Source organism: Rattus norvegicus, chromosome 1 (assembly GCF_021556685.1).
Source record: "Rattus norvegicus strain SHRSP/BbbUtx chromosome 1, alternate assembly SHRSP_T2T, whole genome shotgun sequence".
NCBI lineage: Eukaryota > Metazoa > Chordata > Mammalia > Rodentia > Muridae > Rattus > Rattus norvegicus.
Window position 1 is genome coordinate 268,742,205 of NC_141534.1, and position 15,513 is coordinate 268,757,717.

Below are 15,513 nucleotides of genomic sequence, written 5' to 3' on the forward strand. Positions count from 1 at the left end.
TGGACTGGGTTCCTCAGCAATCTCTGTCTTGCCAGCTATCAGCAGCGGGCCGTTTCTCTGCCTGGTGAGGCCACTGACTCATGGACCCTTCCGTCTTTACAAGTTTGCCTCTCACACACACTCATCTCTCTGACCCAGCCGGGAGAGTTTTCCCACTTCCTGTTAAGGATTCACAGTTTTCAAACAAACAACAACCTGGGCCCACCAGGTATCCAAAGCCACGTTTCTGCCACACAGGCCACATAGCTAATTTCCGAAGTTCCTTCTGACACGGGGAGTTTGGATTCCCAGGCTCCAAAGGACAGATGAGCACTATTGGAAGCCATTGTACTGTTGGTGTGTTTATCCGTGTAACCAAGTGTGGATCCACCCCCGGCTACCTATTCCGTACTCCCCTGGAAGTCCACCTCAAACTCTTCTGAGAAGTTATCGTTACTACATCCCAACCACCTGCTGGCACTGAAACGCTCTCAGTCTCTATGGTTCTCATTTCTGGCAGGTGTGTTGGCTGCTGAACCTGAGACTGGCTCTTACGGCATCCCTGAGGTAGGATATCCCCACCTGGCTGACTTCAAGTCCCCGGTCTGAGGGCAGAAGGTGCACAGTCAGTTCTTGCTGGCCGGACTGAGCTATCCCTGCCAGTCCCGCCTGGTGTGAAGGAAACCCTGACCACTTGATCAGAGAGTATCGAGTGTGAATTAAGGAGCTCTCAAAAACCTGGTCACCTTTGACACTTCTCCACGTCAGGGTGTCCCTGTTTGGGTCTGAAGCTATGTGCAGTGTAATAATTTCAAAGTAACCTCTGTGAAAAGAACAGAGCAGAGAGGGACCAGATGATGCTCATCTAAAAGGAGACCTGACTCCAGAGGCCTTTGGGATGCCTTGGCCACAGTGTGGCCACAGAGTCCCAAGGGCCACAGTGAAGTGAGCTTAGCTTCAGGAGAGTACAGTTCTTTGAAAACAAACCAGGAATGTGTACCATGGGCTCTGCTGTGATTTGTCAGGTGTTTGTGACCAGGGATGAGTAAAGAGTCTCTGGTTCATGAGAAGACCCCCGAGATGCCATACGAGACCGTTACTAAGCTCAAGTGCCCCAGCTGCTGGCTGTTGACGCGCTCCTGTTAGCGGTCCAGAGTAGGGATCTTGGCTGATCTGGGCCTCAACAAGGGCCCTGCCCTAGGCCTTCACATATAGTCTCTGATCCTAATCACCTCAAAGGATTGAACACTGCGCTCAGATTACTGCACTGGTGTCTAAATTAGGGTTTCTACTGCTGTGATAATACAACATGACTGAAAGCAACCTGTTGGGGAAAGGGTTCTCTCTCTCTCTCTCTCTCTCTCTCTCTCTCTCTCTCTCTCTCTCTCTCCTTCCCTTCTCTCTCTCTCTTTCTCTCTCTCTCTCTCCCTCTTCCCTCCCCTCTCTCTCTCTCCTCCTTCCCTTCTCTCTCTCTCTCTCTCCCCCCCCTCTCTCTGACAGCTTGTAGTCCATCATCCAGGATATTCAGGGCAGGAACGCAGGAGCCGAAGGAGAGCTCACAGAGGAGTGCTGCTTTCTGGTATGTTCTCTATGGCTGGTTCAGCCTGCTTTCTTCTAGCACCCAGCACCACACACACAGAGGTGGTACCATTCCAGATGGGACCAGCCCACTCATATCATCAGCAGAGAAGTGGTATCTCAGGCTTGCCCACCAGCCAGTGTGGTAGGATTATTTTCTCCATGGAGGCTCCCTCTTCCAAAATGACTCTTTACCCGTGTTGAGTTGACATAAATGCTAACCACGACAACGGAACCCCTGTCAGCTTGGCGAATAGGTTATCACTTTATCATAACCTCTTCCTTCTTTCTTACCGCCAAGATCTCATATTAATGTCAGACATCACAGTGTAAGAGAACCAGCAAACAGGGGCCCCCTGATCCAAAGTCCTGAGCACCTACACTCGAATGTCCCTGTGAACAGCACGCTCGGGGTAAGCTTCCTACAGTGATCTGAATGGGAGCAAGAAAGAGGCCCAGGCCGGGCAGGCTCCCAAAGGACAATGAGCAGTGGAAATGCGGGGAAGCCCCTCTGTGTGTTAAGAATCTCATGGTGGCACAAACCTTTCGTTCAGGGGAACCTCCAGTCTGAGAGCAGCCTAAATGACATCAGCCAAAGTGACGCAGGGGGACCTTGTAGGAGGAGATTGGTTTCCACAGACCCACCCACTGAGGTCCCTTAATCATTGGCTGCTGCAAACTTAGCTGTTCACTGAGCTACAAAGATCAATATCTGAATAGACTCAGGCTGAATATAGGGACCTGTACCTCCAGAGGTCGGTCTCTCTCTCTCTCTCTCTCTCTCTCTCTCTCTCTCTCTCTCCCCTCTCTCCCCCCTCTTTCTCTCTCTCTCTCTCCCTTTGCCTCTTTCTTTTATTCCTTTCTTTTTCTTTCTTTTTTCCTCTCTTTCTCCTTCCTTTCTTTCTTTTGTGAAACAGCCCAAAGGTTCTTTGTGAATCTCACATGCACCCCAACCCCACTCATCTCCCCCTCCCTTCATACCCGCTCTCTACCCTTGCAGCATGCCCCACAACAGAGGAAAAATCTAGAGGTGGAAGCTGCAGTGTGTCACAGCACGTCCCACAGAATTCCCTTTTGTCCACACTTTTTTGCTTGCAAAGGTTCACTGCAATGATTCATTGGTCTGGTGTGAGGCCTCTGGCTTCTGCGACTCTGTCGGTACTGGATCCTCACTGGGACTCAGATATCCTATTTTTCATCTGTAGGGACAGCGTCTTCATACACTCCAGCAGCTCATCCATCGATGGGGTAAGTATTGGGATGAGCCAATGCGAAGCCCCGGGTCTGGGCCTGAGAGGTTTCCCAGCAATTTAGCCTGCCGAGTCTCTCATGCCTTTGGGGTTAGCTCATCAGCAAACCCGGAAGCTAGCACCAGTTCTACCCCACTGCCCAGGTTAGGTGCAGAGCCTGCTTTCCGGAGTGCTGCAGCAGGTGAGGGGCAGGGAGAGCTTTCCTGATCTGATGACCCCAGGGCCAGGTCTTCCATCTGCCCAAGGTGGTAAGGGATGGGGTGTACGAGGGTATCTCTCTCTTATCCATGCCACCCCATAGACAATGAGCTGTGGGGCCAGCTCTCTCCCACTGCCCTGGGAAAGCATAGAGCCAGTTCCACACGGCCTTCAGACATCAATATATGCCCAGGTATCAGCCCAGACCAGGGATGTCTGCAGGTCTTTGGTGGTAACAGATCCCTGCTGCTTCAGGAACATGGATCCAGATGTGGCCCCCAGTGCCAGCACAGGCTAAGAGCCCACATGGTCCCAGATGGCAACAGAAGCCACATACTTGAGGCTGTTTCTCACTACCCTCAAGTCTCCAGTTCTGCCTCCCTTCACTGTGCCCACATCCTTCTGTTCCTCTGTCCTCTTTACTTCTCCACTTCCTCTCTCCTCTGGGTCCCTGAGGGTCTGGGATCATCTCAGAATGGTCTTAGGAGTTCTATACTCATACCTTATGGAGCCAGGCAGAGGGTCATCTTGGGCATGGTCTGGACTGGTGGTCATCTCAGGCTAGCTCCCTGTATGGGCTTCATAGTGCTGGTCTGGTGGGTGTCTTAAGCTCACTCCTCACCTGGGCCTGCCCAGTGGCCCCTTGTGAGGGTCATCTGTCTTGGGCTCACTCCTGCCCAGAGTCCACAGTCTCAAGCAGAGTTCTCCTAGTTTCTGGCTTGCTCCCCATTCTGGGAGCCCATCTGAGCCTGCCTGGCGCTAGACTGATGGCCAGCTCAGGCTCGCCTTTTTTTCTAGGAACGTCAGATGGTCACAGGTCAGAACACATAGACACGGCCTCTCTCCTCTTTGCCACCTACTGACACACATGTGACACAGCGGCCACACCTACAAGGCCTCTAGGGGCAGGTGCCCCATCTTTCTAAGCCCATCTTGCTGCTTCTCTTTCTCACAACCACCCTCTCTGAGACCTGGGTTTTCTCTCACACCCATAAAATGACGCATTCATTTCCATACCTTTAGCCAGCAACATGGAGCACCAGCCAACCACAGTGTCAGACCCAAAGTATGCCCATGAGTGGCCCACCGAGGTCCTAAGGCCACAGACAGCCAAAGTGGCCCATCTGTAGGTGGAGAGGTAGCTCTGAATCCCAGGGAAGAGAAGACCTTTGAACTTAGGTACTAGAACAAGTGTGGGACCCTGTCCAAGGCCAGATATGGATAAGACCTTCCTCAAATGGAGACATTGGAAGGCTTTAGTCAGGGTATGTGCTGAGGAAATGTTCTGGTGTGGAGACAGGCATGAGAGGAGCTTGGAGACCCGGGGAGGGAGCGCAAGCTACCAGGAATAGATTAGCAGAGCCTTGTGTATCACATCAATCCAGCTGAACTTTGTCCTGTGGACAGTGTGGCAACACTGGTGAGCTTCAAGCAGCAGTGACACCAGACCTCTTAGGCTCTTCCTTCCACCACAGTGGAAGCAGGGCCTTAAGGCTGAAAGTCCGTAGGCAGCTGCACGAGTCCAAGCATAGATATCACAGGCCTCAGCCACAGGCCTACAGCTGAGGTGGGGCTGAGAAGGCTGAGGTGGAGGCTACTTGACAGGTGCACAAGCGGCAGCCGGCTCCTTCACATCCTCCTCACGCCTCTCTGCCGGAGGGCAAGCTCAGACAGCAGGTCAGGGGACGACTTAAACTCCAGAGACACAGAGCCATTCACGAAGCGAAACTGCCCACTGCCAGGCTGTTTGACAAGCAGGGATGACACGGTCAGTGGCAGAAGAGCTGCAGGGCACAGAGTACAATCACACCCCATGATCAATACACAGCAGTCCAGGGCAACTAGCCGGTCAGCAGGAACAAGGAAAGAACAGGCTTCATGCTTTCACAGGACACTGCACTCCTGGGCGATGCTGGCCCCAAATAACAACGCTGTCCCCATGGGTCAAATAAACTATTTTTTTACAGTCGGGTTTCCTGGGGTTCGAGGAAGTTTCTCTCATTTGTTTCAAGGTACAGAGATGCTCCAAGAGGATTAACCCCCAACCCATGGAGCAAGTTTCATTCAGAGTCACACTGTACTGTCTTCTCAAATTCAGGGACCTGGTTTTCAATTTCACATATGCCATAGTGACAGCATAAAGTATGGTTCTATACCACCTGACAAACACAGCTTCAAACCCTCTAGAGGCCACAGACTGACCGGAGCCAGCCATGCCTTGGGTGGCCTTCAGACTTTTCTGGAAATAACAGGGAACTCTAGGCAAGAGCTGTTGGGAGCAACGCCTCTTCCTGGCCCACTCTTGCTACACAGAGAGTGGCTTTACCCACAAAGCAGTTCTACAGTATGCACGGAGACATGAAGACACTCAGGGAAAGGTTCCTGTTAGTCCTCAGGCTGACTTTTCAGGCATTTAGGGAAAGGGTTCTTTTGCAAGCACAGCTGAGCCATTGGGAGGATTGTGTAGCCCTGAACGTCCATGGTAAAGGCAGTGGACACATAGCCTTCTTCCCACATATTTCATTCTGCACAGACTATGAAATAGCGTCTGTTCGTTCCTTTATGTCATTGTCTACCTTTAGTATCGTTCATTTATTTGAAGCGTCTTTTGAGCAATCTTTGTGATGACCAACTGGGATTGTGGTGCCTCCTGAGACAGTAAAATTGGATCCCACTCTGTTTCCTGGCTTGCTTGACTGAACCCAGAAACAGTACCATGGGGGATCCTGCTGTAGACTCTGGAGGCTGGCTGCTTTCATATTCCCAGATGAACCCAAGCACTTGGAACTTGGTCCATCCTAAGCACGAGTTGCAGTTCTGTAAGGTAATGTCCTCATATCCACCACATCAGTAGACAATGAAGCTGAAACTCAGAACCGAGGGCTGTGAGGAAGTCGAGCTTCTCATCTCCATCCATATACTCAAAGCCTGTACTAGTGCACACATGTGTACTCACACACACACACACACACACACACACACACAATGAAGATAATCACCCGAGTGACAACTAGTGTCACTTTACGTACGGTCTGTGGTTGGAGTGCATGCTGAGGGCAAGGATTCATAGCCTGCCATGGTAGGTGTTGTCTTAGGGTTCTATTCCTGCATAAACATCATGACCAAGAAGCAAGTTGGAAAGGAAAGGGTTTATTCAGCTTACAGTTCCTCCACGTTGCTGTTTATCACCGAAGAAAATCAGGACAGGAACTCACACAGGGCAGGAACTTGGATGCAGGAGCTGATGCAGAAGCCACGGAGGGTCCTGCTTACTGGCTTGCTTCCGCTGGCTTGCTCAGCCTGCTTTCTTATACAGCCCAGGGATGGCACCATGCATAATGGGCCCTCCCCACTTGATCACTAATTGAGAAAATGTCTTACAGCTGGGTCTCATGGAGGCATTTCCTCAAGCGAGGCTCCTCTCTCTGCGATAACTCCAACTTGTGTCAAGCCAAACCAGCCAGTACAGATGGCCACTGTGTGTCCCCACCATTCTCCCCACATACCTCCCTCCGAGAGTTGCCAAGTACTTTCGAAAGGTTCCAGTTTTACGAGCGTCTGTAGATCTGTCTGTTTGATTTTTTTCCACAGAGATGTTTTCTGGTGTTCCTTAGAATGAAATGCTACCAGGCCCACAGTGACCTCTTAAATGACTGGAGAAATGTGTGTTCCATGAGAGGCATCACACAACTGGACGGCACCTGCCTAAGTGCCTGTTGCTGTCTCCACCCTGCCTGACTCGGTTTTGTTAAATTCCCATTGGCTGCTGTGCCCACTTGGAGAACAATGCACATTTTCCATGAAAAATTACAGACAAGCCAAGCATGGTGGTCCACGTATAATCTCAGGACTTGGGAAGTTGAGTCAAGAGGATCATGGGCTCAAAACCAAGGCTACAAGGGGAGTTTGGGGCCAGCCTTGGCAACTTGGTGAGACACTTGTCTCTAAACAAAGGTTAAAAAGAGAGCTGGGGCATTGCACAGTGGCACGGCTCTTATATAAAACATGCAAGGTCTCAGGTTCAATCAGTCCCCAGTTCCATAAGGGAAAATGAAAATTTAAGTAGAAAGAAAAGGGCAAATTAATACAAATTAAGTATCTGCTGTGTTTCAGGAACTGCTGCTCACATCACCATGCACATTTGAGCACAAAACTTATTTAAGACAGACTCGGGAAGATTAAACAGTTACAAAGTAACTCAGCGAGCCAGTGGCTTTTGCTTTTTTAAGTTGGCTATCTAATGCCGACCCAAACTGTTGCTTGCACAGCACATAGCCAGCATACAGATGGGATCTGGGAAGCCAGCAATGCCAGAAAATGTCTAGAAATTCATTTTGGAGAGGGACTCCAAGGTCCCTCTTCCTTCAAAGTGAAGAGGCTTTGAAAATCTGGGCACACGGTTTTCAGAAAAACAAGAAGTCTCAACATCCAAATCTCTAGATCCCTCTCTCTTTGAGGTTTTTCTATTTCATGGGAGGGAGAGGATTTTCCAGGTGCTAAACGAATGCAGGATTTAACTGGAAAAAATTGTTTAATAAATCAAAGATGGCACTGAGAACCAGAAGCATCACACAGCCCGAGTGATGGCTCTTTGTGAGACAGCAGATCCAAGCAGGCAGGCTGTGTTTCCACAGAATTGATTGATGGGATGGGAGCCACCAGGGGGAGACGCATGCTCCCTGCCTTAGACACCATGTGAACAGAGGAAATTGGAAACGTGAGGGGGGAGATTGAAGTCCCACTGAAAGTTTAAAGAAATGGCAGGAATGTGAACAGGTCAGTCAAGTACTGGGGAGGGAGCTACGATGTGTACGTCACATTGGATTGGGCTACACCAGGGCTCCCATCTCTTTCCAAAGCTCGTGGTGTGTAGAAGTCAGAACTACCAGTGACATCAAGCTACAGTCTATGTGGCAAAGGGGAGCTTGCCACAGTTTGGAGCTCATGAACCTTGGCCAAAAGATGGCGTCTGTCTTCTGATCAAGCATGACTGCCCCCTGTTCTTCCATCCATCCATTCATCCATCTATCTATCTATCAAGCCCTGTATAGATCCATCCATTCACCCACCCCCCCACCCACCCATCCATCCATCCATCCTGTACACATTCATTCATCGTTAACCTGTCCATCTACCCACTTATCCATCCCTCATTCATGCATCTATCCATATATACATCCATTCACATATTTACCCATCTGCCCATATATTTGTCCATTTATCCAGCCAGCCACAAGCCCCACCCATTTGCCAGCCTATCATCTTTTCATCTACCCATCCATCTATCCCTCTGTCTATCCATGACTTTATCCCTCCATCCACCCACCCATTTACACATCCTCTTAGTTACCCCCACCCATTCATTCGTTCACCATCTGGCCATTTCTCTACCAACTAACCTATCTGTTTATCTCCCACCCCTCACCTATCTATACAACAGATATGTATCAATGGTTGCTTCACAGCAAGCCCTAAGTGGGATGGTAATGATATGACAAGAAGGAGAGCATATTAATTAAGTGGCAGGGTAGAAAGCACGGCTGGTGGAGTCGGCAGAAGCCAGATCAAGCAGGGCCTTGGAGGAATGTGGGGCTTGTTCACACACAGTTCACGCATTTAAAGCCGACATATGCTGGTACTCCTGAAGATGACCAGCTTGGGAGAGCCAAGACACTCCTTCCAACCTTTTACTGGTACTGCCTAAACACCATCATGTGCTGGGAGTTCAAAACTTGTCTTGGAGAAGAGGATAGCTGTCACGGATCTATCATCCTCCTGGTTCAGCTCCACAGCAGGGCACACATCCTCTGGCCATGCCAAAGCACCACCAGGAATTCAGGGCTTTCGGTGTCTTTGAGCTTTCCCACCTTGTGCATCCAACTTAGGTCTGCACCTGTCAGATCATGACTTTTCCTAACAATCAGGATTAACCAGGAATTGTCCGTGGGGGCAGAGAACAACTTCTCTCCTGGAAACATGGTTTCTGTAGGGTGTAAATTATGACAGATGTCTCCTTCTCCATCGGGACTCAGCCATAGTGAAGGCAATACTGAACAAGCGTTCCTGGCTTTCTATTGGGTATTGGGTAATCTACTGAACATCTGTCATCTGCCCATGAATCTACCTAACCATGCCTGTGACCTCAGCCATCTCTGATTAGACCATATAGAGACCGGAGATGTTTATTTTAACGTCAACTATCCTAGTTTGGGTTTCTGTCGCTGTGATGAAACACTGTGACCAAAAACAGGTTGGGGAGGAAAGGGTTTATTTGGCTCACACTTTCACATTGTAGCATGGCATTGAAGGATACTAGGGCAAGAACTCAAAGATGTCAGGGACCTGGAGACAGAAGCTGATGCAGAGGCCATGGAAGGATGCTGCTTAGTGCCTTGCTCCCTGTAACTTACCCAACCTGCTTTCTTATAGAACCCAGAGCCACCAGCCCAGAGGCACAGCCTTTCATAATGGGCTAGGCCCTCCCCGGTCAATCACTAATTAAGAAAGTGCCTTCCAGATGGATCTTCTGGAGGCGTTTTTCTCAATTCATGTTCCTTCCTCTCAGATAACTCTAGTGTGTGTCAAGTTGACACAAGACTGGCCAGCACAACTGAACCCTCGTCAACTTGACACATGAACACAGATCACTGTGAGTCAACCTTTCCTTTCTGATTTATGCTCAAGATCTCACAATAAAAATGCAGATAACTTTACAAGTACGACATTCTTTACTAATGTAAACACATAATATTTTCAGTCTCTTTAAAACATCCGCTCTCTCTAAAAGTGTAAAATCTCTCTTACAGGTTCAGTCTTCCGGGTTTGCGCTTCTACAGAAATCAAAATTATATTAAATACCTTCCTCAAGAGAGAAGGATCAGGCCACAGTCACAGCATGAACAAAGCAAAACCAAACTCCAACAGTGTAAAGAACTCCATGTCCAGTCACCTGGGATTCACTCACAATCTTCTGGGCTCCTCCAAGGAACTCAGTCACTTCTCTGGCTTTCCCCTCTGCAGCACACACAGCTTGTCTTCTAGGCTCCTGCGGGTTCTACTTCACTGCTGTTGGTGGTCAGATCATGGCACCAACATCTCCAAAACCCTGGGGTCTTCTACTGCAGCTGCGCTGCAGTTTCGCCAATAGCCTCTCATTCATTCTCTTCCTGGTGCCAAGCCTCAACTTCTTTGCATGACCCCTTCAGTCCCGGGCCTTCAACTGCCACGAAGGCTACACCTTCACTAATGGCCTTTCCTGGACTCTCACAGTTCCAAACCTCAGCTGCTGTCCATGACCCCTTTTATGCCTCAAAACCAGCACAAGGTACAACCTCAGCTGCTTCTAGAACACGGCTTCGGTGTGCTGACCCTGAGGAAACACTTCCCAGAAGATTTCACCTCAGTGGTGCTGGCCTCTTCTCAATCACCTCTGATTTCTTAGGTCCAGCTGACCAGCATCAATTGTCCCAGTAATGAAAATGTTTCACTTCAGCGTTGCTGGTCTCTTGTTAATTACAGCTGACTCTTCAGCTCCAGCTGAGCAAATCGAAAGACTCTCAATTCAAAATAGCAAACGTCTCTCTGATAAAAGCCTTTACACAAGCCAGGCCTCCATCTGTGCACTGCTCTCAACATTCTTACCTTCCAAGCTCCCACAAAACATCACTGAGCTCTTAACAACTCAGTGGCTTTTCTAGTCCAAAGTCCCAAAGCCCTTCCACAATCCTCCCCAAAACATGATCAGGCTTGTCACAGCAGTACCCCCACCAAGCTAGCATCGACTTCTATCTTAGGATTTCTACTGCTGTGATGAAACTGTGAGGAACGGGTTTATTTGGCTCTCACTTCCACATTGCAGTCCTTCGTTGAAGGAAGTCAGTACAAGAATTCAAACAGGGTGAGAGACAGGAGCTGAAGGAGAGGCTATGGATGGGTGCTGCTTACTGCCTTGCTCCCCGTGGCTTGCTCAGCCTGCTTTCTTACAAAATCCAGGACCACCAGCCCAAGGATGGCATCATCCACCATGGGCTGCACCCTCCCCCATCAATCATTAATTAAGGAAATGCCCTACAGCTGGATCTTATGAAGGCATTCTCTCAGGTAGGCTCCCTCCTCTCAGGTAATTCTAATTTGTGTGTTTGTGTGTCAGGCAGAGGCCCTGGCTCCTCAGTTCACAGTCGGACAATTCTGAGGGGTACCAGGGCTCCAGAACTGTCCAGAGGATAAACCCCTGCTGTGACTAGTACAACCCAACTCCTCCCTCTGTTCACCTGCCTCCCCCACCGCCCCAGTATCCTACAAGCACCACCCTGACAAGCCTCCACGCCCAAATCTCAGCATCTCTGTCTCCCAGGAGTCCCAGCCTGAGACCCTAGCGATGCTATTGCCACCAAGACATGCTTCTTAGACTAACCCTGGGGACTGGCCATCCCAACAAGCAACAATGAGAGGGAAAGATGGCTGCTGAATAGGAAACAGGTAACCTTTGCTCGTGGAGAACACACCCGAATGCCCAAGAGTCTGTGCTGTGCCAAAAGACTAGGAGTCTCCTGCAAACAGAAGATAATGGAGGGGACTGGACGTTATAGGTACAAAGGGGTCATGAGGTTAATGAGAAGAATTCTGCCCCACACCTGAGTCCTTACCGGGATGACATGAAGAACCCAAGACCAGTCACTGGGTGAGAATCTCTATAAGATGGTAACTCTCCCCCTTATCCCCTAGATCACTGCCCATAAGGTAGGTGCTTGGTAAATGCTTGCAGCCTGAGTGGCTCAGCGAGCTCTCATCTTTCACCCCACAAAGGCCAACACTGCTGAGCCCTAGTGAAACCAGGGTACCTGCCTTCTGGGTTAGCTTTCTGAGGAAGACCATGTGACATCGGTCCAGGGCCCTTCCCCTCTTGTCTGGAGTACTGTGTGTGGTCTGTGTGTGTCTCCTTCTATAGCAGCACTGGGAAAGTGTGGCCCTGCTCCTACATTTACTCTGGAACATAACCGTGCTCTTGACATTAACCTGGCCCGAAGCTGCCTTCGTGGCAGAACTGAGAAGCTGCTCTAGAAACTCTGTGGCCAGAAACAACCTGAAATATTTATACTGTCTGGACTGTTTGGAATTTTTGTTCACCTTCCTCCCGAGAGGCCAGTTAAGAAGACAGGGCTTCCCCAGGAGGTGGCCACCCCACCGGGATGTCTCAATGTCACAGGCAACATGTCCTGCAGAGCTCTTCTCTCTTGTTAGTCCCCTCACCAAGCATGCAGTCCTTGGCCCGGCCCTCTCCTGCACACCTCTCAGTAATGCCATGGAGAGGAAATGGTTTCCATTCTACAGGTGGAGAAAGTGAAGCTCTGAGAAAGTAGATGGTTGGCCCCAAGTTAGAGTGTAGGTGTGGCCAGGAGGCCTGTTCTGATTCTAGGCTGCCATCTTTCCCAGACTGCTGTCTGTCTCCCTCGAGCTGTTGTCTGTCCCAGGCTGCCATCTGTCTCTGTCTCTCCCAGGCTGCTGACTGTCTGTCCAGGGTGTGTATCTGTGTATCTGTCCTAGGCTATCTATCTCTCCCAAGCTGCTGTCTGTCCCAGGCTGATGTTTGTCTGTCCCAGGCTGCCATCTCCTCTCCTGGGCTGCTGTCTCTCCACATGGAAGGCTTAGCAGGAAGAAGACTGTCGCTTTGAAGACAAGGAGCAAACATGAGTCATGTCCATTCTGTCACCACATGTGACTTCTGTTAACAAGAGCCCCGGGCACATCAGAGAGGACCCGTCCTGGCCAGGACTCTGTGTGTGTGTCTTTCCTGAGGGTGGAAAGAGTGGCTTTGTGGAAATCAGCTTCCCAAGTTTGTGGCTCAGGACAGGGCTCCATTCGGGGCGTGCAACCCAACGCATGCGAACCTGACAGCCAGAGTGCCCAGAACACAGACCAGTGGGGACACCTGGGACCTTCACTAGAGGACACCAAGGGAGAAGATCAGGGCTCTGTTTCAACTCCCCAGCCAAGCCCAGATTAACTAAGAACCCTGTCTTATAGAGAATTCTCTCTAGGAAGTGTAGTGTAGAAATGTGTTCAGTTCACCTTATCGTGACAATAAAACCCTGGGGACACAAGAGACAATGTATTGGAAACCTGTAGTTATTTTTAAAAAGTGAAAAATTGCTAGAAAAACAAGTCCAGCTTGCTCGTGCCCCCCACATAAATCTACCAAGTGACCATCCTCCTTGGGAGCTCACTGGTCATCTCCCTCAGCCTCAGGAACATTCCATCTAGGGGACGGAGAGAGACGGGAGATTGACAAGGTAGGAGAAGTTGTCCTCATGGTGGCCTTGTGAAGTTTGCAGCGCAAAACCCACCTAGTGAGTGACTTTGACTTCAGGCCCCAGCACTGGACAGGGCCTGTGGGGTTCACCACTCTGGTCACTGGCTTCTAGAGGGAGGAGCAGCCTCTGGCTGAGCGGCATGAGTGCCCTGTGGGATGGCGGGCGAGAGAAGTGAGCGTTGTCAGCCATGAGTCATTTGGCACCGTTTCAAGCCTACATTGAAGAATCGGGCTGGAGGATTCCTGGAGCCTATACATAGATTATTGTGCTCAGACAGTGTGGGATCCGCTCTAGCGGAGATCGATTGAGTCCACAAGAACCCGTCCTTCCCAGGCTATCGCTGCTTCTGTAGCCTGCCCTCAACCTGTGCTGCTAGGTGAGGAACACTGAGAACAATGGTCCCCAAAACTGAGCACCACGGTTGCCATCCCCCAAAGAAAATCTCCAACAAAAGGGGGGAAATAATTAAAAATAAAAGCCTTATGTAACGAGATTTAAAAAGAAAACGTTTGAAGCCAACAAGCTGCCGTGGGCAGCACTTCAAAGGGCCCAGAATCAATGTTTGTCAATAACAGTTTGGTATTCTTTAATTTATCTTTCATGAATATAAAGTGTGACGTTATTAGGGGTCCATCCATGCCTTACTTCTGGTTGAGACTTGAAGATCAGAAATCTAGCAGTAACCTCAGGGGTGGCAGAGGTCCTTGCTCGATCTGGAGTTCTTTATCCTGTGGCTGAGGCGTCACCCGTGCATCCAGACCTACAGCACTGAGCATCCCCTAGCTCCTACCTGCACCGGCAAGCCACGGGGCTCTTTATTTTGGCCGCTATCTTTGGAGACTTTTTTTCCCCTGCGGCAGACAAGGCACCCCTTGACTCTGCCCAACCCCCACGTTGCCCGTTTGTTTAATGAAGATAGTGGGTTCGCGAAACATTAAACAGTATTTGATGCCTAGTTAATAATTTGCATTCTCTCCATTTGTTCCGGAATCCCCAGGGACTGACATCCCCGCCCCCGCCCCCACCCCCAAAAGGGATAGGCAAGAAGAGAAACTGTAGAGGGATCAAGGGGAGACGCCTTCCACCGCACAGATGTCTGTCGTGATGTTGGTGTTCCGTGTTCTGCTGCTAATCGCCCTAGTGGGGAACTCAGCCATCGGGGTAAGCGGTCGCCTCACCTCTCTATGATTGAGAGGCTCTGGGGATTTTTAGCAGAAATCAGATCATCTGGGTTAGAAGCAAGGACAATCTTATATTGGGAAAGGACAAGTTGCCTGTGTCCTGACCACAGGAGCTTCACAGGCTGTATCACGGAACGTCTGGGCAGTCCGTCTCATAATGACATGTGCGTGGTGACATGAGCTCTTATGGCAGAGCCTCCGTGAAGTCGTTCCCACAGAGGTGACTAGGGCATCCAACTACTCGGTAGCATGGATGAAATCCTCTGAGAAGTCGTGGAAAGCTGCATACTCTGTCCCTAGGAGAAAAGATTAGGGTACCAGCCTTAGTTCACACGTCAGATTATCTAGCCATCTGGGACTGACACTAAGACAAGAACTCCTGAGCTTTGGCCTCGGCAGGACAAGGTGGATACCCTGGTGGCTGAAAGGAGCCCAGCAAAGGATTTACTTAGCTGTCTTCATGTGTGGAGAAGCCTTGTAGTTAACACTTAGTCTTCTTTTCCCCATGCCCACAGTAGATGAGACAGGGAAGATCGATTAGTCTTAGGGTCCAAGGGAGCTTGTGGGAGACAAAGGGAAATGCTGTAAGGGAGCTTTGACCAGGGGACTGAGACCTCTGGGTTGAATGAGGTGGAGATGCTGGCCCATCTAAGCAGCGAGTAGTTTCCTGGGGTTTTCATGCTGGCTATAGACTGAGGCTTCAGTGTTGAGCCTTGGATCCAGGAACAGTCTTGAGTTTGTCACAGCACAACCGCAGCATACACAGCCATAATAATGTCCCCCGAGCCTCCAAGGAATCGCCAGCAACCAACTGCTCTCATTTGGTCATGACAACAAAAGGGTGCAGTCATGGCGGCTTCCAGTAAACCTTGGCTCCTTCTTTCTGCTTTTGTTTTCCTTGGTGCTGCTGCTGCTGCTGCTCAAACCCAAGGTCTTTATCGTGTGGTAGGCAAACTCTTTACTGGGGAGCCATCCACACCCTAGAGTCAGTTCTCAGAGAAAGGGCCCAGAATGAGA

The 15,513-nt window shown here is 50.0% G+C and overlaps 1 protein-coding gene, 2 long non-coding RNA genes and 1 pseudogene across 5 annotated transcripts in view; 2 read left to right on the plus strand and 2 right to left on the minus strand.

Annotated features, from left to right (window-relative positions):
- Nucleotides 1–3,807, minus strand: part of LOC148007936 (uncharacterized) — a 25,075-nt gene extending 21,268 nt beyond the window's left edge. The window contains exon 1 of the long non-coding RNA XR_015648298.1: nucleotides 3,508–3,807. This is a non-coding gene — a long non-coding RNA (uncharacterized LOC148007936). The remainder of the gene's footprint in view (nucleotides 1–3,507) is intronic.
- On the plus strand, nucleotides 2,286–10,605 carry LOC148007937 (uncharacterized). Its single transcript, XR_015648297.1, has 3 exons — nucleotides 2,286–2,312; nucleotides 2,558–2,805; nucleotides 9,812–10,605. It is a non-coding gene; the product is annotated as an uncharacterized LOC148007937 (long non-coding RNA).
- LOC120100434 (small nucleolar RNA SNORA17) lies at nucleotides 3,797–3,915 on the minus strand (annotated as a pseudogene).
- A 3,682-nt stretch (nucleotides 10,606–14,287) lies between the features above and the next one.
- Nucleotides 14,288–15,513, plus strand: part of Habp2 (hyaluronan binding protein 2) — a 34,145-nt gene continuing 32,919 nt past the window's right edge. Inside the window, exon 1 of one of the 3 annotated variants that reach the window (XM_087648804.1) lies at nucleotides 14,288–14,476. In XM_087648804.1, coding sequence (XP_087504930.1) covers nucleotides 14,408–14,476 — 69 coding nt within the window. In that variant the 5' untranslated portion in view covers nucleotides 14,288–14,407. 3 annotated transcript variants of the gene reach the window in all.